General features: G+C 38.7%; 1 protein-coding gene across 5 annotated transcripts in view; it reads left to right on the forward strand.

Moving 5' to 3' along the window:
- Positions 1 to 24,673, forward strand: part of LOC150085175 (ketosamine-3-kinase-like) — a 143,619-nt gene that overhangs the window by 10,631 nt on the left and 108,315 nt on the right. For all 5 annotated transcript variants that reach the window (XM_090373068.1, XM_090373064.1, XM_090373066.1 and 2 more), the window contains exon 2: positions 1,289 to 1,429. In XM_090373068.1, coding sequence (XP_090229194.1) covers positions 1,289 to 1,429 — 141 coding nt within the window. The remainder of the gene's footprint in view (positions 1 to 1,288; positions 1,430 to 24,673) is intronic.

Raw genomic sequence — 24,673 nt, forward strand, 5'->3', positions numbered from 1 at the left:
CAGGTAGTGGATTGTTGGAACAAACTTCCTCTGTTGTTGTGAAAGTGGATATTTTGAATAAATTTAAGGAAAAACTAAAATTATTGGAGGGAAGGGACAGGTGACGTTGGAAGGTAATTTTTTTGGCTGATGTTTAATTTGCTTTCTTTATAAAGCATAATTTATTTATGCTTTCTTTCTCTATAAATTTGCTTTCTTTATCATTTTTCACTACTAATACTAATACCTTTTACCTGAAGCAACAGCTCCTGCTTGTTGAAAATTGCAAATTTTTACTGGATTATGTTTTTGCTTCACTGATTTGAAATCTGTATCTCCTCAGTTTAGTCTACCCATAAAGCCTCTAGGGGCTACCTGGGGCAGCTAAGTAATATGTTCAGTTCTGCATTGGGTTCAGAGCCATCAAGAGCCAACATTATTACACTACACCAAGGAATAATACTGTAGTGCAAGTAATAATATCAAAAGTAATTTTGATATTATATACTTTGTTTTTGGGAAAACTTTTGATACCAATGCATATAAAAACTTTTATACAATTTAGAGTAGTGGGGAATTATGGGAAAATTACTGCTATGGATAAAGGGATGGCCGACTGGGAAAAGATAGTGCTTGTCAATGGAAGTGCTCTTTATGGAGTAATGCTGTTAATTAATGAAGCTCCTCGGGGTTCATCGTTGTTTGTTATATTTATTAATATTAGCATTAGTAGAGGCATATGCAAGAAAGCAAGCTTATACAACATCAGCAAAAAAAAAGTTCCCGTTTTACCCATCCATTTGCTCCAAAAGTTTGTTCAGTTCTTCCGTGAATTTATTTAAGCTATCAGTTTCCACAATGACAGATAGAAGTTGTTCTAGCAATCAACCACCTGCTGACTAAAGGCAAATTTCTGCACATCTATTCTACAACTGTGTTTCCTCAACTTGAATTTATGTCCTCTCAGGTGCATAATCTGAACAAGAGGAAGAATCTCATCAGCATTATTTTGCTCAAACCATTCAAGGCCTTATACACCCCAATCAGATCACCTTGCAGGTGCCTAGTCTCTAGACACTGTAATTTTCAGAAATTAAGCCTTTTTTTGGTAAGAGAAACTTTTTTTTCCCCCTCATCAATCTTGTTATCCTTCTCTGTATTCTCTTATTAATGATATTGATGAAGTTGGATATTTTTACTTTTTTGATTATCATTAGTTATTTTTAACAATGTTAAGATAATCTGTTTATTTTCATATTTACTTTCATATTTTATCAATGTTAATTTTTTTTTTGAAATTCTCCTACAGATGGAAGGAATAATAAAGGAAGCATTAAAGACAACAAAGTTTGAAAGGTCAGGTAAAGGTGGTGGTGGTTGCATCAATGAGGGAGAAGGATACCGGACTGATTTTGGAGAAGTTTTTGTTAAAAGAAATTCCAAATCAAAGGTATTTATAGAGAAGTACGTATTTGGGATATATATATGTCAGAGAATGTGTTTCAGGTAAATTTTTCTAAGCAAGCACCACCACCCACTTTAAGTGTTCCCTTGTATGAATTGCATCAGAGAGTTAAATCATCTGGTCATGTTATTAACTTCACTAGGTGGCATTGTGATCTTGCAGAACTCAAATTATAACAAGAAAAGGAAGTTCATCTTCTTCACCTTCTTTTCAAATTAAACATGCTGCTTGTTCGGTTAGGACAGACCCTCCTTCCATTTCATGTAAGGATGATCAATCTTAACCCACCTTCCAATCTAACCCATCCTTGCAGAAAAGAAAGTTCATTTTGATAAAGTGGTCATTCACCCTGCTTTTGGTGGGACTGTCTCTGCGACCACCCATCCACTGGTCAATCACTATTTGAAAAGTCCTTTTTAAATTCTGGCCCACTTTTGCACTTAATAACCCTGCCTATTATGAAGACATTAAAGTAGATTTAATTTGAAATTTGGCACTTTTTACAGAAGCTCAACTCATTACCCTTTGTTTATATTGTTTCTTATGTGGTAAAACTGTTTTCTGTCCTATGAATAATTTAGGCTTGGCTATGGTCCAATGGTTAGTGCATGTGTGGCTACAGGTCTATATGCTGCCACAAAATAGTACGTGGCTCATTGTGACCATGGCACTGAAATTCTGCCTGTTGTAACTCAATGCACGTGTGGGTGTGTCATGGCAGATTTGTAAACTCTTCTGGCCTTTGGCCATCTAAAGAATAAATGGATTTTCTTTTTTTTATATATTTTTTTATATATCACTTTTTTGCTTGTCACTTTTTCATCATTGCACAGTTTACACTGTGTTGTTCAGTGATGTTTACATCTAATACAGGTATTCTGTATTAGATATTTTTAGTGTTGTCTCTAAATATTATAGATTTCAGAATGAAACAAACAAAATCAACTCATTTGATATGAGATGAGTGGGCATATTTTTGCAGTTTTAAAAAAATTAAATCATGAAAATTTAAAAGTGAGAGAGAAGGATGTATTATATTTACCAGGAACTGTGACTATTGAACATAGTTTTTCTGTGGTGAATAAAACTTATACTACTAAAACAATACAGTTAAGATGAAAATGGCAAACAGTAAAACCAAAAAAAGGATCTTTCTGCTGTTTTACAGGTATCCCAATTTTATACTTTTACAGAAGTGAGACACTTTGTTATATTACAGCTATGTTATAACCAAGCATCTAGCTTTGGTCACTAGAAGCTCTGATCAGTATAATGTAGATCACTGTATTTTCAAATTAGAATGAATAAATAAAGAAATTTCCATTTATTCTTTAGATGACTGAGAGGGATTAAGAGGCCAGAAGAGTATAAAATTCATTGCTATGAAATAATTGGCTATACATCAAGGTATCAGATCTCCATGTCACTGTAGTGGCTTAGTCACTTAGTATCTATTTAGAAAGGTTTAAGTTTGAGTATTGTCTCGTAGGACAGGATTTAAACCTCAAACTTTCCCCCTTGAGTTATTCCAGGATTCCTTCCTTCCTTCCTACACACAGCCAAACCAACCTTGAACACACATGGATACAGATCCATACACACAAGCACGGAAGGCAGCTTGAAGCCACTACATTTCTTGTGTTATTTTGTCCTTTTTTGCAAACAGTTGAACTAGCCTTGAACACATGTGGCTACTGATCCATACACATAGGCACAGAAGAGAGCATGGTGGGGTCAGTAGTTTAAGATCATCCATGCATACAAATATATCACCTCTAGACCCACAGAGGGAATCAGCAGTACTGTGAAGAGCTGTTTGGTTGTTTTAACTCATCAGGATCCGATCTAGGTGTCTCTGAAGGTCTTCTGTCTGAATGTGGTATAGTTGTTTACCTTCACAATGGTAGTGTTATGGTGCCATTTTATTGAATTTGACTTGAGCCTACTTAAAATTGCTCAGGACCTTTGAATACTAGGCTTCTATGTTGCACTAAGTTGCTTTCATTTTTTGTGGAGTTATTGAAGCTGCCATTCAGCTTAGGGGTCCACCATACCCTAGATCAGGGGTCTTAGCCTTTTGCTTTAAGTAAGATTTTGCTGCTTACAATACATGCAAGCACCATATATTAAAATATAAATTTTCTTGTTTAAAGATTAAAAATTCATTTTTTTAATTAATTTTGTAGCCATATTACACATACATGAATTATATTTCTCAATTAAAATTTTTGGGTGTTAATATTTATTACCTTATTAGTGTGAACCTTGACTTTGAAGGGATGACGTCACACCTTTGAAATTAATTTCTCCATTATGAAAAGAAGGGTAATTGCAAATTTTCTTCCAAATGTGATGCCAACAATCTTGTCCTTTTTTTGTTTTTGATATTGTTCATTAATGAAAAAACACTTTCATGTGCATGTTGATCCAAACATAGAAAGTACTTTGAATGCTTTTCTCTGTGATAAAGGAAATTTTTTGCAGTCAGAAGAACCCCAGAATTTTAAAATAGTTTTGTGTTGGAAAAGACATTTCAGAGCTAAAGACGACTGCATATCAACAAGTTCTAACTTGGCAGCTGCTACTTCATTTTTATTGAAAACTTGTTCCAAGTTTTCAATAAAAATGAAATTTAAAAATTTCTGTAATTTATCGTTAATTCACATTTTGGGAGGTGCTCTCTCAAATATTCAAATCTTTCTTGGAATTGGTCACCAAGGTCATTGATTACATTCATTACAAACAGTGGGCACTCCCCAGCAGTTTCCTCCAGACATTTTAAGAGTAGTAAAATGAAGAAAATTTCCTTTTAAAACTTGATTCTGAAACACTTGAAGTTTTTTCTCAAATACAATAATCTCCTTGTATTAAACTACCACAAATTTATCTTTTCCATGTAGCCTCAAATTTAACTCATTAAAATGGCTGAAGATGTCAACCATGAATGAAAGTGTAATTTTAATATTTTCAGTAAAAATTTCATTAAAAAGGTTTTCTTTATTGCTTTCTATTAGAAAAGCTTTTACTTCTTCAAACACCTCCCAAATTTTGGAGAGCACTGACTGGGAAAAGGCTGGCTTTTCCCAGCTCTCGCGAGCTGGCTGGGAAAAGCCAGTGACTGGCTTGCGAGCACCCATTTTAGGATTGGTCAAGAGCAAAATTAATTTTTTAAAGAGCAGACCAGGTTAAGAATCCCTGCCCTAGATCTCTGGAAGATTGCTATTTGTTTGCCCACCATTTGAGGTGATACAGAGTTCAGAAACATGATGATTGGGTCCACCTCACATTCCTAGTCACAGAATTAAATAGCTTCTCATGGAATTTATTGATGGAAAGAAACTTCAATGAGATCACAGCCAACCGGTCAACCCAAAGGTGGTGGGTTCAAATCCCACCTCTGACTTGGATCAGAGTAAAATGAAAAACTTTGGGAGGTGCATTATGGCCACAGAAGCTGATGCGCCAACAACTAACAAAAAAAAAAAAAAAAGTCGAGATCACATTTCTTGTCTTTTAGAAGAGGTGAAAAAATGATGATTGGAAAAAAATGCTTATTCAGGGGTGACATCCAATACACAGAGGCCAAAATCAAGCAAAGTCAGTTTTGTCTCATTAGGTAGGGCCTTCATTTATCGCGTTTTTTTTTTTTTTTTTTTTTTATGAAAACCCCAAACACGAGAAGTATTAGAACCTATAGTACTTAGTACTGTGCTTGGGTTGGGGGTTGAGAATATGAAAGAAGATATTTGTTGACATTAGACTTGAACTTCTGTAGACTGTAATTTTCAGGAAATACGTATGAAGGAAGGTTGTTCCAGAAAACGGCAGTTGAATGAATAAACGAGGAAGATGAAAAGTTGGTTCTGTGAGTTTGAAGTTGGACAGTAAATGGATGTTGGCTGGTGACGGTACGTGTTCAGACTGTTTTGAAAGAGAGAGAATGGGAATTATAGAAGCCAATTCAAAAGAACAATACCCATGGCAGTATCTGTAGAAAAAAGGCATGCAGCAGAAACAGTACATCTATGAGACAGCGAGTGGAGAGACTCTTTTAGAGATGAATCATTAATTAATCTAACTGCCCTCTTCTGAATGGAATCAAGAAACCTGAGAGAGGTTTTGGGGGCACCGTCCCAGATGTGGGAACAATATTCCATGGTAGGGCGAATTTGCGATTTGTACAGAGTGAACAGCTGTTTAGAAGAAAAGTAACGCCGAGAGAGAAAGAGAACACCAAGTTTTTTAGATACAGAGGAAGCAATATTTGTAATGTGCTTGTGCCAAGAGAGATTAAAAGTCAGGGTAATCCCCAAAAGAGATATATCATTTTGCCTGGAAATCGGAGTGTCACCAAAGATAATCATAGGAGCAGAAGAATCCTTTTTTGCGAGATATATGAGAAGACTGAGTTTTAGAAGGATTGAAATCAACTAAGTTGTCTTTGCCCCACTGGAGAATTACCTGGAGATCGGCATTTAAGGAATTGGTAGCAGATATTCGAGAAGTTAAGCTGATTGAGTAGGGCAAGGTTTCTCAAAATGGAAAGTAGAATGCAATGTACTATCATCAGCAAAACTATGGACAGGATTTCCAGTCAATGGAAGAAGGTCATTAATATGCAAGAGGAAAAGAGTTGGGGAAAGAACTGAACCTTGGGGGAAACCGGAATTAGTGGAGAAGTTAGAAGACAGAGAGCTATCTACCATCATCCTCAGTGAGCGATCAGAGAGAAAGCGGGATAACCAATTACAAAAAACAGTCAGCAAACCATAAGATGGAAGCTTGTTTAGAAGACCTTTATGCCAAACACGATCAAAAGCCTTTGAGATGTCAAGAGCAACTACTTGTGTTTCACCGAACCTTTACATTGAATTAGTCCATAAATGGGTAACATAAGCCAGAATATTATTATTATTATTATTATTATTAGCCATATGGTACAAGGAAGCCTGAGGCTTATGCTGCACCAGCCAAAAAAAAAAAAAAAAAATTCCCAGAGTTACCCTGAGAGAGAGAGAGAGAGAGAGAGAGAGAGAGAGAGAGAGAGAGAGAGAGAGAGAGAGAGAGAAGTAGAAAGGAATCACCAAGAAAGAGAAGAATGATGATATCCAGCTCAGGACCCTGGGTTTGCCAAGCACATACTCACCAGATGTGAGCCCCCGGACATCCGAAAAGTTGGAGATCATAATTTCAAGTGGTGATCATAATATCACCAGTGGATCGACACTGATGGAATCCATACTGGCGATTGTTGATCAGACGGAAGGTTTCTAGGTAGTTTAAGAGTTGGCGGTTAATTGATTTCTCCATTAATTTAGAAAGAGTAGAAGTAATTGCAATGCGACGATAATTGGATGGAAGGGATTTGTCACCTTTTTTTAGAAACTGGCTGGATGTGAGCAATTTCCAAGCAGAAGGAAAAACACCTTTGGAATAAGAAAGTGAAAAAAGGCGGCAAAGAACAGGAGTAAGTTCAGGAGCACAGGTTTTGAGAACAAGTGGAGAAATAGCATCAGGACCTGGAGCTTTCTTAGCATCAAGATTCATTAAAATCCTTCTGACATCCTTTTGATGGAAGACCACAGGAGGCATTGAATGGAGCTTGTTAGGAATGGTGGGAGGTGTTTTACCAAGATCATTAATACATGAGTTGGATGAAAAGTGGGGTGCTAGCAGGTCAGCTTTATCGTTAGCTGAAGCATCAACAGAACCATCTGGTTTGGACAGAGGTGGGAGCAGAGATGGGCAAAAGTTGCACCCAGTAGCTTTGGCAAGAGACCAGAATGCTCGGCTACCATTAAGGCAAGAAGCAAGTTTTCTACTCTTGGCCTGTTCAAACTCTAGTTTGGGCTGATTAATAACTGCTTTACAATTGTTGCGAGCTTTGATGTAGGCAGAAAATGAAACTGAAGAATTAGAAACAAGCCAATTACGATATGCAACGTTATTCTCTTGAAGAGCCTTAGCACATATATTAGAAAACCAAGGTTTAGATAAAGGACGAGATTTTAAAGTGGAGTGTGGGATAAAGGATTCCATTCCTGCAAGAATAATTTCACTGACACGATCTGAGCAAACATTGATATCAGAAGTTTTGAAACAGTAAACCAATGAAGAAAAAGAAGAAAAGAAGCCTCGCATGTCTCCCATTTTGCATTCTTGTAATGCTAAGCAATACGAGGTTGGCAATAGCCATGAGATAAAGGCTCCATTAGAGAAGAGACTATCACCAAGTTGTGATCTGAGGTGCCTAAAGGACCACTCACTTCAACCGTGTATTTAGAAGGGCTGTTTGTGAGAAAAAGATCAAACGTGTTGGCTGTATGGTTATGATTGTCCAGTATTCTTGTAAGTAAATGAACATTCTGTGCAAGGTCATTAGTAATTGCAAAAGCCTCAGCATCTCGATCAGCTGGGTCGGTGTGACTAGAAAATGGAAGCCAGCTGGAGTTGTGAACATTAAAATCGCCAAGGAAAATTACCTCACTGTTCGGAAAGTTGGACTGGAGAAAGTCAAGTTGCAAAGAGAGGAAGTCAAAGAGCTCCAAGTGATTAGTGGAGTTGGGAGAACGGTAGAGACAATAGATGAATTTGACACAATGAGGTAGAGAGATTTTAAACCAGAGAAGATCAAAAAGAGGAGATTCCAAATTACCAAGTCTCTGACAGGGAACATCGGAATGGAAGCTGTTTGGTCAGCCAGCCTGCAATATCATCAAGTATGTCTATATCAGGGGGGAGCTGGAGGAATGTAAATTGATCTTATATCAATCAAGAAGTGCTTTGAACAGCAGAAACAATTGAAGGCCTGACCGACATTGTCAGTTACTTGTAATACGGGTTTGATCTTGAATTAATTTTGCAGTTGCAGGTTGGGTGCAGTTTCAGTTTTTGAATGTAAATAATTTCATGCTTAGAGGCTTAGAGGGGCTTAGAGGGGAACAGGTATCCTGTGTGTTATCAGACACTCAGCCTAAAACACTGATGGATCCAATATCTCTCTATTACAGAAGATTTAGGAGAAGTCCGGTTGGCCTGCCTCCCTAAAATCCACTCATGCACACCTTCTCGATGGTAAGCCCTGTTACGTCACTTAGGTGGCAACGAACGTGTAGAGTGGTTCTCTTCAAGACGCCTGGTCAGCGTGAAGAGGAAAAGACCAAACCCTCCAGCAATGAGAGCACAACAATACAAATGGCCCTCAGTCCCTAGCAGCTTTCACTCTCCCTCTTACGGCAGCGAGAGGATCAGAGTGGAAGCAGAGGGTGCTAAGAATCTCTGGGTACGACCAGGCTGCCATGCACGGAAATTGAACTTGGCCTGTTATAACGTACGATCACTCATCGGTGAAGACAGGATATTAGAGCTGGAAAAGGAATTAGAAAATGTGAATTGGAATATCATCGGTTTGGCTGAAACAAGAAGAAGAAATGAGTCACTTATAAGTCTATCAAGTGGAAATCTGCTGTACACCAATGGAAACAGTGAAAGGAGTGAAGGTGGAGTTGGGTTTCTGGTCCATAAAGATTTAAAAAACAACATTTTGGAATTCAAAAGTACATCACCAAGGGTGTCAAGACTAATACTCAAGATTTCTAAGAGGTACAAGCTAAAGATTATAATGATTTATGCACCAACATCGAGTCATGATGATGAAGAGGTTGAAGAAATGTACACTGAAATTGAGAGTCTTCTAGATGAGCAGAAAACCCACTACACTATTATTATGGGGGACTTCAATGCTAAGGTTGGAAAAAGGCAAAACAGCGCAGAAAGAGGAACTATAGGAAATTTTGGAATTGGTGAAAGAAATAAAAGAGGTGAAAGACTTGTGGAATTTGCAGAATCTCAAGGACTGTCAGTAATGAACACTTTTTTCAAGAAAAGGGTGAACAGAAAGTGGACATGGAAGAGTCCAAATGGATTAACAACTAATGAAATCGACTTCATCCTCACTAACAGAAGATATTTTGTGAATGATGTTACCGTCCTGAATAAGGTAAATGTTGGAAGTGATCACAGAATGGTAAGATGTACACTTGATATAGATGTAGGAAAGGAAAGGAAAAAACTGACTCGAGTAAATAATACAAAGGTCTTTGAAATAACAGAGGAGGAGAAAAAGCAGTATGTACTGGAACTTAAGAACAAGTTTGAGCTTCTGCAGACTGCTCAGGACCAAGATATCGACGAGGAATATTACAACTTTCTGAAAGTGATAAAGCCCAAGAAACCTATAGGGAAACAGAAATCCAAAGAAGAAAAAATTAGTCAAGAAACACTTGTCATGATGAACCAAAGACGACAAATGAAGAGCAATAAAAACAGACAGGGAGAAAATTGAGTATACTGAGTTATGCAAAGCCATTAGAAAGAGACTCAGAGAGGACATAAGAAGATTTAACACAAGAAAAGTAGAACAAGCATTAAGGGAAAACAAAGGATTTAAATCAGCAGCCATGAGCAGTAATACAGAAAGACAAATGATACTGAAACTGAAGAATAGCGATGGTGTACTTATAAACAGCAGAGAAGGCATAATTCAAATAGCAGAAGACTACTATAGAGAATTATACAAGGTGCGAGGGAATGATACCAGCAGTGGGGAACATGGATTGCACATACGACATACCCGATATTCTTCCTGATGAGGTAGAACATGCATTGAAGGAAATGAAGAATCAGAAAGCCCCGGGGGAAGATGAAGTTACTGTAGAGTTGTTAAAATTGGGAGGAAGAGACATAACACAAAAACTGGCAAGGCTCTTCACAAAGTGCATTAGAAAAGGTGTGATGCCTAAGCAGTGGAATAATGTAATCATAGTTTTGCTGCATAAGAAAGGAGATAAATCAGAAATTGGAAATTATAGACCAATTAGCTTGTTATCCCATATCTACAAGTTGTTCACAAGGGTCATTACTAACAGATTAGAAAGAATACTTGATGAGAATCAACCGAAAGAGCAAGCTGGCTTTAGGACAGGATTCTCAACTATGGATCACCTTCATGTAATATCACAGCTAATGGAGAAAGCAAATGAATATAAAACACCATTATGCCTGGTATTTGTGGATTATGAAAAGGCATTTGACTCCATACAGCATAAGGCAATGTTTCGGGCACTGGAAAGACAAGGCATAGATACCCCATATATTATGATTTTGAAGAAAATATATGAGAGTGCTACCTCCTTTATTAGACTAGACAAAGACAGTAGCAAATTTAAAATCGAGAAAGGAGTTCGACAAGGAGACACAATATCTCCGAAGCTGTTTACTGCTGCCCTTGAGGAAGCTTTCAGAAGATTAGACTGGTCGCAGAAAGGAGTCAATGTGAACGGAGAGTACCTAAACCATTTACGATTTGCAGATGAGATTGTGGTCATAAGCCACGATCCCAAAGAATTAGAGGAAAATCTTAATCAGTTATGCACAGTTAGTAAGGATTTTGGACTAAAGATGAATATGGCTAAAACAAAAGTAATGATGAACAAGTATGCCACGGAAAGGGAAATAATGATTGAAGGAGCAGTGATTGAAAAGATGGAGTCATATACTTATCTGGGACAAGTTATTAGCTGTAATAATGATAAATGGCTGGAAGTCAAGAGAAGAATAAATTTTGGATGGATAGCATTCAGGAAATATAGCCACATACTGAAGAGCAATATCCCAGTTTGTCTGAAACGTAAAATAATGAATCAATGTATACTCCCCACCATGACTTATGGAAGTGAAACTTGGGCACTCACCAAAAGAATGGAAGAGAAGCTAAGAACTACACAGCGAAGAATGGAACGAATTATATTGGGAATCAGACTGTTAGATAAGAAGAGAAACACATGGATTAGGCAGCAAACTCAAGTAAAGGACATTCTTATCAAAACTAAAGAACTAAAATGGTCTTCGGCAGGACACATAGCTCGAAGACATGATGACAGATGGACTAAGAAAATAACAGAATGGTACCCAAGAGGGGCTAGAAGAAAACCTGGAAGACAAAGGCGGAGATGGATAGATGAAATTCATAAGTTTTTGAGTAGTAAATGGATGGCCAGTGCTCAAAACAGAAGGAACTGGAAAGTTGCTGGAGAGGCCTTCATCCTGCAGTGGATTGAAAATGGCTGATGATGATGAATTTCATGCAGTGGTATCAAAAATTGTGCTTACATCCTCAAGCCACTGTCTGCATTGAAAAACAAATCATATACACGACAGATTCCTCTTTTGGCTCCATAGGTGTTTCAGTTGGACATAAAACATTTGCCATCTGAGAAAGGAGGATCTGCTTGAGCATTTCAAACAGCGTAATACTCAGAGCATTTGCTGTGAATGCTCTGAGTATTTTGTTAAAAAAATTTTGCAAAGTTTGGCTGGTAGAGGAGGAGGAGGAGTTATTCATTAGTGCTGATGTGTGTGCCTTCTAAACAAAGTATCTTTCTGTGACATACAAACGGATAAACCAGGTCCCCAAAGCAGCACTTTTGTCCTTGTACATGTGCAGGTTTGAAAAGGTGGCCTTTGAAGTACCTTCTTGTCTTATGTGAATTTTCATTAATTTTCTTTCCTGTAGATGAAATATGCAACTGTGAAAAGCTGAATTGAAAGAGACGAGCATGACCAAGTTGCTGAAACTGTTACCAAATTGAATTTTCTGAAATTACCTTGGCAAATTTGTTGTGCCTGCATTCCCTAATTGTGGGTTTTTACTCTGAGCGGCCATTTTATTACACCTATCTAATAGTGAATAGGGCTTGTGTCCCCTTGAGCTCTAAGAATATCTGGTCATCTTGCAACACAGAGGCAGCCCCCCAAGGCAGAATGCGCTGGTCCCACAGGAACTAGTAGTTGTTGGTGACTCTATTGTCAGGGAAACGGGGAACATGCTTTGTAAAAAGGATAGGTGGAACAGGACCAGGGTATGTCTGCCAGGGGAAAGGTTGATGACGTTGTAGAGCGGATATCATATTTTAAGGGCACAAAAGGTGATATAGTTGTACACGTTGGCACTAATGATATTAAGAGTAGGAGACCAGCGGAATTACTTAACAAGTACAGGTCACTGTTGAAAAAAAACCGTGAAGTAGGGTTGAATTTGAAAGTGTCTGCAATTCTGCCCAGACATGATAGGAGGGAGTACATGATGAGAGCCTTGTCGATCAATTCGGCCCTGGAAAGATTGTGCAAGGCTCAAGGGGTAGAATTTTTTTCAGCCCGTCTGTACTTGTTAACAGGAGAGATTGCTTCTACAGGGATGGGATACACTTAAATAGAAAGGGTGCAAGAATATATGCTGATGCTATCGAGGCAGTGTTAGGTGGGTCGGAAAACTGCTAGCTTGGGGGGAGACAAAGACAAATAGATTAACAGTAGCCACTGGCAGAGGTGAAAGAGATTCTTGCACTGCTTCTATTGAAATGAGCAGAAGCCTGAAAAACAATATGCAGGATATATCAGAGACTGCTGGAAGTCATTGCGGTACAAGTAAACACATGGGTTGTGTTAGGGTAGCTAAGAATAGAAACAGGTGCATGTATACTTGCGTGTACACCAATGCTAGGAGTTTAGTAAATAAATTTGATGAATTTGAGGTTTTGCTCAAAACATCAAAGGCAGATATTGTTGGGATATCAGAGACATGGTGTCACACTTAACTCCCCAAATTCCAATTCTGCATTCCTTATATATAAGGAATAAGGAATTAAGATATAAGGAATGCAGAATTGGAATTTGGGGAGTACAACGGCTACAGAAAGGATAGACAGGATAGGAAGGGAGGAGGGGTTATGCTATTAGTTAAAAAACACATAAAATCGAAGGAAGTGAAGCCAGTCGACATTGATGGACAGGGAAGTGTCGAGTCAGTTTGGTGTGACATAAGCATGGGTAAATCAAAATTGAGAGTAGGAGTGTGCTATAGGCCTAATGACTCTGATGAGTATAATAAGATACTGTACAGGGAAATAGAATGGGCCAGTAAATCAGAGAGTCTTATAATGGGGGATTTTAATTTCCCAGATATTGACTGGAATTTCTGGGTTGGTCACTCACACACTAGCAAGGCTTTTGTGGATTTATTGGATGATTGTTTTCTACACCAGCATGTTCGGGAGGCAACTAGAGGGAGTAATACTCTTGATTTGATTATCAGCAGTGATTCTTCATGCATTAAGAATCTGCAGATAAAGGAACCACTAGGTGGCAGTGATCACAGTGTGCTGAAGTGGGATTTACTCAAGGAGGTAACTACCATCAGAGGTAAAGGGAAGGGTTTTTGCTTTCGTAAAGGCGACTATGATGGGCTGAGACAGTATTTAAATTCTATACAGTGGGACCAACTGATGATGTTACCAACAGCAAATTCAAAATGGGAAGCATTCTAGGAACTAATCATACCAACTTTACATACCAACCAAGAAATATTGTTCAAGGTTCAGGCCTAAATGGTTGTCAGATGAACTAATGAGACATATGGCAGAGAAGAAAAATGCATGGGATACATACAAATTAATGGGTGACATGGAAGCCTATGATAGATATAAGTTGGTCTGTAACCAAGTGACAAAGGAGATTAGACAGGCAAAGGCAGATTATGAGAAATCCTTGGCAAAGGATGCAAAGAAAAACAGAAAAGAGTTCTTTACCTATGTAAACTCTAGAAGGAAAGGAATGAATCAGATTGGTATACCGGATATTGATGGTTCAACAGTTGAGGATCCTCTTCAGGTGGCTAACAATCTAAACGAGTATTTTGCATCTACATTCACATTCCCCATTCAGGAAGGGGAATGTCGTAGGTGAAGTAAACATTGGCAGTGAGCTAGATGATTTTCTAATAACTGAGAAGAAAGTGGAGGAGAAATTGTTGAGGATAAACATAAAAAAGGCACCCAGGGTGGATGGGATCTATCCAGTTATATTAAAGGAGGCAGCAAAGGAAGTAAGCAAACCCCTAGCCATAATTATGAGAGCTTCTTTGGACTCAGGGGAGGTACCCATAGACTGGAGATGTGCAAATGTAACCCCAATTCACAAAGGAGGATCAAAGGCTGACAAAAGTAATTATAGACCTGTTAGTTTAACTTCGGTTCCAGGAAAATTAATGGAGGCACTGGTTAAAGAAGCACTGCAGGATCATCTGGACAAGAATTCAGTTATAGCTCAGACACAGCATGGTTTTGTTAAGGGTAGGTTTTGTCTGACCAATTTGATTGGATACTATGATGTAGTCAGAAAAGAACTGGATGCAGGGAATAATTTGATATTATATATTTGGATCTTAGATAGGCTTTTGATACTGTTGTGCATGGAAGACTGCTGCACAAATTCACAAATTGGAGCAGTGTGGCATTGGAGGCAAAATGCTGCTATGGATAAAGGGATGGTTGAGTGGCGGAAGACAGAGAGTGGTAATCAATGGACACTGCTCAACGTGGACTAATGTTATTAGTGGAGTTTCTCAGGGTTTGGTGTTGGGTCCATTGTTGTTTTCTGTATTTATAAATGATATAAATGATGGTATATCAAGCTTAATGTCCAAGTTTGCAGACGATACAAAGGTTGGCAGGGTTGTTAAGGACACTACTGACAGTATTCTGCTGCAATAGCATCTGGAAAGGTTGAGCAGATGGGCTGAGAGGTGGCAAATGAAGTTTAACATTGACAAATGTAAAGTACTACATATGGGAAACAGTAACCCCAGATCAACGTATCAACTCTGTGGTACTACGCTGACAGTGGTAGAGAATGAAAAGGACCTGGGGGTAATTGTGTAGGCAGATATGAAGTTCTCTGAGCAGTGCAGACAAGCTGCAAGAGTAGCTCATAGTGTCTTGTCAATGATATACAGGAATTTTTCTAGCAGGGATAGGGATGTGATTATTCCCTTGTATAAGGCATTGGTCAGGCCACACCTTGAGTACTGTATACAGGTCTGGAGACCTCATTTAAAGAAGGATGTAGAGCTGCTGGAACGAGTACAGAGAAGGGCAACAAGATTAGTGAATGGAACAAAGGGTTGCTCTTACGAAGAAAGGCTTAAGTTTTGCAAATTACAGAGTCTGGAGACTAGGCATCGGCGAGGTGATCTGATAGAGGTGTATAAGGCTTTGAATGGCTTGAGCATGCTCAGTGCCGATGGGATTCTTCCTCTTGCTCAGAATAATCACCTGAGAGGGCATAAATTCAAATTGAGGAAGGACGGATGTCGGATTGATGTGCGGAAATTTGCCTTTAGCCAGCGGGCAGTTGGTTTGTGGAATAGACTTCCATCACTTGTTGTTGAAGTTGATAGCCTAAACAAATTTAAGGCTCAGCTGGACAGGTATTTCGAACGAACGGAGGGGTGAAATGGGAGTAGTGGTTGTGCTTTTTTTTTTTTTTTTTTTTTTTTGGCTGATGCTGAATAAGCTTGCTTTCTTGCATCATATGCCTCTACTAATGCTAATGAGCCTGAATTCATTGTGGCATAGACTCAGTAAGGTGGCATCAAAAGTATGCCACAGAAATATTGGTCCATGTTGACTGAATTGCTTCCCAAAACTCTTGCAAATTGTATGGTTGCAATCTCTACTTGAAGATCTGTAAACAGGTTGCAAGGAAGGCCCATGGTGTCCTATCAATGATCTATCGAACTTTTGCAAGTAGAGATAGGGACGTGATAATCCCATTATATAAGGCTTATGTTAGACCACACTTGGAATACTGTGTTCAAGTATGGAGACCGCACCTGAAGAAAGACATTGAGCTTCTTGAAAGGGTGCAAAGAAGGGTAACTCGCCTGGTGAGATCGGCAAAAGGGCGTCCTTATGAAGAAAGACTTCGAATATGTGGGTTGCAGAGTTTGGAAACTAGACACCTTAGAGGAGATTTGATTGAGGTGTTTAAGGCTCTGAGAGGCATCAGTAAAATGAATGAGGACAAAATTTTCAAGATTATAAATGATGCTAGAACTAGGGGACATAAATTCAAGTTACGGGGGGAAATGTTTAGATTGGATTGCAGGAAGTTCTATTTTAGCCAGCGAGTTATAAATTACTGGAATAAGTTGCCTTCATGGGTGGTAGAGGCCGAGAGTTTGGGGAAATTCAAAGGTCATCTGGATAGTACTTTCGGGTAAGGGAAGCACATAGGATGATAGGTTTAATTTCCTTTTTATTTATTTTTTATTTTATTAATTATTATTATTTAGTTATTTATTTTTATTTTTTTGTTTTTATCATTGTTTTGTTCGGATTTATTTATTTTTATTTATTTTTTATTTTTTTTTTTGGCTGGTGCAGCATAAGCCATAGGCTTTCTTGCACCATGCGGCCGTTACTAATACTAATACTAATCTCATTCCACAGGTGCTCAATTGGATTGAAATTGGTAGCTTGTGAGACCACTGCAGTAGGTTGAATTCACTCTCACATGTCTATTATAGAAACCAAGAATGTGAGTGTGAATTCAGCCTTTATCCTGTTATATGTCACACACACACACACACACACACACACACACACACACAGAGAGAGAGAGAGAGAGAGAGAGAGAGAGAGAGAGAGAGAGAGAGAGAGAGAGAAATTAGAAGGCATTGAATGCATTGACAGCAGCACTAGTGAGGAATCTCCCCTCTCTCTCTCACACACAATACAAGACATTATTAACCCTCTACTGGATGATATCAGCAGAAACATTGGTCGACTTTTTCCACCATTATTATGCTCATAAAGGAATGAAATAATTCAGAACTGTTCACTTTTTTAAGCCACTCTATATCTAATCTATTATGAACATAACTGTAGCTGTAAAAACTCCTTTCTTTTCATATTTAATGTATATTTAAATTTTTTTTTTAAATAAAACCCCCTTTGTTGTGCTTTACATATGCACTTTATACATGTTTTTGTAATTTGTTTATTAATTAGTATTAGCTTAAGTTGAGGCGTATGATGCAAGAAAGCAAGCTTATATAGCATCAGCCAAAAAAAACAAAAAAAACCTTCCCATTTCACACATCTGGTCAATCCAAATGTTTGTATAGTTCAGCCTTGAATTTATTTAAGCTGTCAACTTCAACAACATTTGGAAGTTTGTTCCAACAGTCAACCATCCACTGGCAAGTGCCTAATCCAGATGCTGCAACTTGCAGAACTTAAGCCTTTCTTCGTAAGTGCACCCCTTTGTTCCCTTCTTATTTTCCTTCTCTGTACTCATTCTAGCAACTCTACATCCTTCCTAAAACGAGGGCTCCAGACCAGTATGCAGTACTCAAGGTGTGGCCTGACCATTGCCTTATACCAGAGGTTCCCAAACTTTCTCAGTTCATGGCACCCTTACTATCCCAGTAATTTTTTCATGGCACCCCCTAGGCCAAAAGAAAAATCTAACACAGTGGTTTTCGACCTTTTAATATATATCTATATAATAATTTTATTCTTTATATAGAGGTACTAAATAAAGATCAATTATAGATCACCACAAAATTAAAAAGATATAGTACAATGGATATTGTACCATACCCTTATATTGTACCCTTTTTATAATGAAATAATTGTATAAATTAAAAAAAAAAATAAATAATAATAATAATAATAACTTTAAGTAACTTAAACCCAAATTACACGGCACCCCAAGAATGTTGTTGCAGCACCCCGGTTGAAAACCACTGCCTTATACTAAGGGATAATCGCCTCCTTGTCTCTGCTAGCAAAATTCCTATATATATCATTGACAAAACTCCATGACCTGCTCTGGCAGCCCATCTGCACTGCTCAGATAACTTCATATATGACTGCACGGCCCCGAGTGCCAAGCGATAGTGCCCAAGCGATATTTTGTGCGATACATAGCGTTCTTTCTCAGCGGATTAGTTATATTTATTTTCCAGTGTCACTATTCTTCTTGTTTTTCTTAAGTGATTCTTTACTTAAAAGCTTTGAAGTAGAATCCAGAAAGGAAATACACCTTTCTTTCCTTGTGTATATATATATATAATCCATACTAACCTAACTAAACCTCTAAACCGCTTGGTCACTGGTGGCACCGCTCCTGCCTCCACGTGGCGGGGCTGTAAACCTGGGAGAAGAAAAACACTCTCCCGGGGCAAAAAGGAGCAAAGATGGACATAAATAGACATGCCACTTATGGATCTCATGATCCAGATCTCTCAAACAGAGAAGAGTTAAATGCAGGAAATGCAAAATGGCAGAAAAAAGAAGGAACAGAAACCCCTGCTCCTCTTTTTTTGATACTGCATTCTTTGACTGACAATCCTTTGAGTAAGCTCTCCCCATTCTTAATACAGAAATGTCTTGAGAATGTGGCGGGCCCACCAAAAATGGTTCGAAGATTAAAATCCGGAGACCTTCTAGTGGAGATGAACGAGAATAAACACTCGGAAAAGCTATTAAAAATATCGACTTTTGGTGGAATTCCCACAAAGGTTACCCCGCATGCCACCTTAAACTCCTCTAAAGGGGTAATAGCCAAGTGGGATCTCCTTAACGTATCTGAGGAGGAAATTGTTCAGGAATTAGGCGATCAAAATGTAATAAATGCCAAAAGGATAGTCATTAAGAAAGATGGGGTTCTTACTCCTACCCGAACGGTCATTCTTACATTTAAAACACCAGTTTTACCAACAACTGTTAAAGCTGGATATTTAAGGTGCAAAATTCGACCTTATATTCCAAACCCAGTCCAGTGTTTTAAATGCCAAAAATTTGGACACTCACAAGCAGTCTGCAGGGGTGTAACCACCTGTGCCTCCTGTGGTTCAAAAGAGCATGTTCGCACAGACTGCTCCACTGAAATACAAAGCTGCCCAAACTGTAAGGGCAATCATTCAGCATTTTCAAAGGAGTGCATCCAGTGGCAGACTGAAAAGAATATACAAAAGTACAAAGTGGAACACAAGGTGCCATACCAAGAAGCAAAAAGACATTGTTTAATTTCAAATAAATTGCCATCCTATTCTTCAGTTGTAAAAAAGCAACGATCCATAACAGTACAAACAGATTGTTCAGTTCCGCCAAGCATCTCAATTTCTGATTGGGCCAGGTCAGTCCTCTCTGCACTAAAAGAACAGCCTACCCAACAGCAATCAACTCATTCGGTAAACACACCATTGACAATACCGCCAGATAAAATTTCTGTACAACAGCCAGTTAATCAAACAAGCTCTGAAAGAAATAATCAAAAAACCAGTACTCATACCATGGACATAGATAGAAATTCACACCGAGATGACCCACTTCTTGAACTTCATGCAGAAGAGGAGGACATGGACGTCACTAGACCAAATTTCCCAAAAAGGGAAAAAAGACTAGACAGGCGCAAACAGACCACATCCCGTAAGCAAGCAGACACACCCGATAATGCATAGAATCATTCAATGGAACTGTCGCAGATTCCGAGCTAACTCAGACGATGTTTATGACTTAATTACCGAATATAAGCCTGCTGTTCTTTGTCTACAGGAAACAAACCTGACCCCTAAAATAACTATGAGCATAAAACATCATATAATGCTTAGAAAGGATAGGAACGACTCTAATATAGCACATGGAGGTGTAGCATTGCTAGTAAACTCCAGAACTCCTTTCAGACCAGTCCCACTGCAAACAACTTTAGAAGCAATTGCTGCTAGAGTTATGGTTAAGATAGCAGTAACAGTTGTTTCCATATACCTTTCGCCAAACTATTCATACTCTCTAGCAGATTTGAATGATTTAGTTACTCAGCTGCCACCACCTTTCTGTATCTTGGGTGACTGGAATGGGCATCACCCCCTATGGAGTTCCTCGCACCTTGATAAGAGAGGTCAGTTAATTGAAAAATTTCTTGAAAGGCACAACTTAACATTATTAAACAATGGGACTCACACGTACGTGCATCTTTCCTCAAGGTCAACTTCTGCAATTGATCTTTCAATATGTTCGCCAAACCTCCTTCCTCTTATTGATTGGACGGTCACTGATAACCTGCCAAATAGTGACCACTTTCCAGTAATATACACACTATCGGCTAACTCTCCTCCTCAAACTGAGATAAAAACTGTTTGGAAATTTGACAAAGCTAACTGGAAGAAATATCAAGAGCTGGCACATCTAGATATTCAGACTATTGAGACTCTCACCATTGACTCTGCCGTGACTCTGCCGTAACTTACATAACTCAGCAAATGATAGCAGCTGCAGAAACCAGTATACCCAGATCATCCATGAAAACTCGCTCCCACCCAAAAATATGGTGGAATGAAGCCTGTAGCAATGCGAAAAAAGAGCAGAATAGATACTGGAACTTATTTCGTAAATCCCCAACCACAGCTAATCTCATACAGTTCAAGAAAGCTAGAGCTAAATCTCGTCACATACAACGAATAAGCAAAAAAGAGACATGGTCTAAATATACCTCCTCTATAAACAGGACCACAAATATCAGAACTGTTTGGACTAAAGTTCGAAGAATTAATGGAAAATATCCACCTATAACCACTCCGATAATATATCTAAAAGGCAAAGAAATCTGCAATCCTGTCGATATTTCTAATACATTAGGTGAAACCTTTGAAAAAATCTCCGCTGTAACCGCATTTGAGCCAAGTTTCCAGGCACATAAAATACAAGCAGAAAAATATAATCTCAATTTCAGTACTTCACGACAGCGTCCATATAATGTACCCCTTACCATGGCAGAGTTACGTAGCGCACTTGCAAGATCCAAAAATAGTGCTGCTGGCTCTGATGGAGTGTACTATGCCATGATATATCACTTGAGTGAAGAATCCCTTTCTGCTCTGCTAAAACTGTATAATAGAATCTTTGGCAAAGACTACTACCCTGCCAGTTGGCGTCATTCTATTGTATTAGCTTTCCCAAAACCAGGAAAGGACCATTCAGATCCAGCAAATTACCAACCGATAGCGTTAACTAGTTGTATAGGAAAAGCATTAGAAAAAATAATTAATGCCAGATTGATATGGTTCCTAGAGACTGAATGCATTCTAAGTCAAAATCAATATGGATTTCGAAGAACTAGATCAAGACTTGACCTTATGGTCAAAGCTGAAGGAAACATCCGAAATGCATTTCTCAGGAACGAACACCTAGTGATGATATGTCTTGACATCGAAAAAGCTTTTGATACAACCTGGCGGTATGGAATTCTTCACGATCTCTATGAATCCGGTATTCGTGGTCATCTTCCAAAATTTATCCAGAACTTTTTGAGCAATAGGACCTTTCAGGTACGATTTCACTCTGCTCTCTCCCAAACATTTGTGCAAGAAGAGGGGGTCCCTCAGGGTTCTGTGCTTAGTGCCACGCTCTTCTCTCTCAGGTTTAATTCCATTACAAAATGGCGCCTCCGTAGCCAGGTGGGAAGGAGCGGCAGTGCGTAGAACACGCTTCTTGATTAGACCGGGGTTCGAGCCCGTCACCACCAAATACGGAGGATGCGGAAAGGTCAGGGAATGACCACCGCATATCCCGGAGCAATATGGCCTTAGTTGCTAATGCTCCTAAAAACCAAAATAACAATAACAAACCATTACAAAATGTATTCCCGACACAGTTGAAACTTATCTGTATGCCGACGATCTGGCAATCTCAAGCCACTCACAAAACATGCGTTTCATTGAAAGGCAGCTTCAAGGTACAATTAACAAGCTTGTTCAGTGGGCCAAAAATAATGGATACAGACTTTCAAAACAAAAACAACAGCAATTCATTTTTGTCGTAAACGGAATTTACATCCAGATCCCGATTCACATCTTGATTCTCATCCAATTTCTTTTCAACAGAGTATTAGCTTTCTTGGACTAATTCTGGATAGAAAACTTAGTTTCTTAGAGCATATTAAACACATTCATACAACCTGTCTAAAGAAGCTGAATCTCCTCAGGACAATTTCCGCTATGTCATGGGGTGCAGATCAGTACATGCTGCTGCACTTATACCGGTCGCTCATAAGATCGAAACTAGACTATGGGTCACCTGCATATGCCTCAGCTAGAGAAAGTGTTTTGTATTAAAATGGCTCGACCCAGTACATCACAATGCCCTCCGAATTGCACTGGGAGCTTTTCGTACATCGCCAGTTCAGAGTCTCTATACGGAAGCACATGAACCACCCCTATTTCTTCGTCGGCAAGCTCTGCTATTAAGTTATGCAGCAAAAATCAGAAGTTTCCCACATCATCCTATAAAACAGTATTTATTCACCCCAAAATGGCATAATTTGTACCAAAATAAACCTTTGCAGAATAAACCATGTGGCATTAGATTACAAAGCATAACTACGTACAGGGAACTAAATATGAATGACATAATTCTAAATATTAGCACGGCTATGCCACCATGGCAAATACCCTTGGCCAATGTTGACCAACATTTCCAACAATGGGGAAAGAATGCACTTCCAAATTTCAGTATTCAGCAGATCCATGCAACTCACTCTTTTCAGTTCTCTAGTTTTTCCCAAATTTACACTGATGGTTCCAAGACAGATAGTAAAGTTGGAGCAGCTGCAGTTCTACCAAACAATACAATATCCCAGCAGCTCCCTTTGGAGTACAGTATTTACACCGCAGAACTGTATGCTATCCTGATGGCTCTAGACAATGTAAAACAGTCATTATATCCTCAAACTATTATCTACACCGATTCCTTAAGTGCTGTATCTGCTCTTCAGTGTAAATTTCCTTCCAGTCATCCGTTTATACAACAAATTCAAACCAAGTTAGTGCAGCTTCTAGCAAACAGGCAAAAATTAATTTTCTGTTGGATACCTGGGCACTCTGGAATCAGAGGAAACGAACAAGCGGATCTTGCAGCCAAGAACGCCAGTCACATAAAATCAGACATGCAGATACCTTACACAGATTTAAAACGCATCAAAGATTTTTTTTTTTTTTTGGCTGGTGCAGTATAAGCCTCAGGCTTCCTTGCACCATATGGCTAATAATAATAATAATAATAATATGCCCTTTTAAGTCCTTTGAAAAGTTTTAGGATTGATTCAAATTCAGTGCCAGTTCCCCACCCCAATAGAAATCATAGGGGGGGGGCTCATATCTGGTGAGTATGGGCTTGGCACACCCAGGGTCCTGAGCTGGATATCATCATTCTTCTCTTTCTTGGTGATTCCCTTCTCTCTCTCTCTCTCTCTCTCTCTCTCTCTCTCTCTCTCTCTGGGTAATTCAGATTTTTTTTTTTTTGGCTGGTGCAGTATAAGCCTCAGGCTTCCTTGCACCATATGGCTAATAATAATAATAATGATACATACCAATGTCAGAAAAAAATGGCTATCCATTTGGCAGGGAGAAAAAAGCAATAAGCTTTTTCAGATTAAAAACGATCACAAGAAGTGGCTATCAAGCCTAAGAGGCAATAGAAAGGAAGAAGTAGTACTTGCTAGAATTCGAATAGGACATACTCACCTAACACATAGTTATTTACTCACTCAGGATGACCCTCCACTATGCAGCAACTGTCAAACTCAACTCACAGTAAACCACTTGATCATTGAATGCCCATTATATCTGAGAGAACGAAAAACAGCTTTCTCTTCACATCTATATTCTTCTAATAAACTTACCTTACAACAGATTCTCGGAGACCGACAAGATATTAATGATGTTTTTACCTTCCTCAAATTGATAAACAAATATCACCTGATCTGAATCCTTTTATTTAATATAACAATCATGTATCAAATAAGATTGAAATAGGTGCATTATGGCCTTAGTAGCCCTTGCACCAATAAATCCAACAAACAACAACAACATATGACTGCACAGTTACTCCCAGGTCTTTTTCGTTATCCACCTCCTGAGTGGAGTACTACACAGTTGGTACATTTCCTTTCGGATGCTGCTACCCATATGGAGTACTTTGCATTTGTCAATGTTAAACTTCAGTTGCCACATCTCAGCCCATCTACCTAACTTTTCTAGATCCTATTGCAGTAGCATACTGCCTTAACAACCCAGCCAACCTTTGTATCACTACAAATTTGGACATTAAGCCTGATATATCATCATCAATATCAATAAATATACAAAACAACAATGGCCCAGCACCGAACCTTGGGGGACTCCACTAATAACATCAGTCCATGTAGAGCAGTGTCCATTTATTACCACTCTCTGCCATCTCTCACTCAACCATCCCTTTATCCATTGCAGCAACTTGCCTTTAATGCCATACTGCTCCAATTTGTACAGCAGTCTTCCATGTGCAACAG

This window comes from Mastigoproctus giganteus, chromosome 5, assembly GCF_048544385.1.
Source record: "Mastigoproctus giganteus isolate SK-2022 chromosome 5, ASM4854438v1, whole genome shotgun sequence".
Taxonomy (NCBI): Eukaryota; Metazoa; Arthropoda; class Arachnida; order Uropygi; family Thelyphonidae; genus Mastigoproctus; species Mastigoproctus giganteus.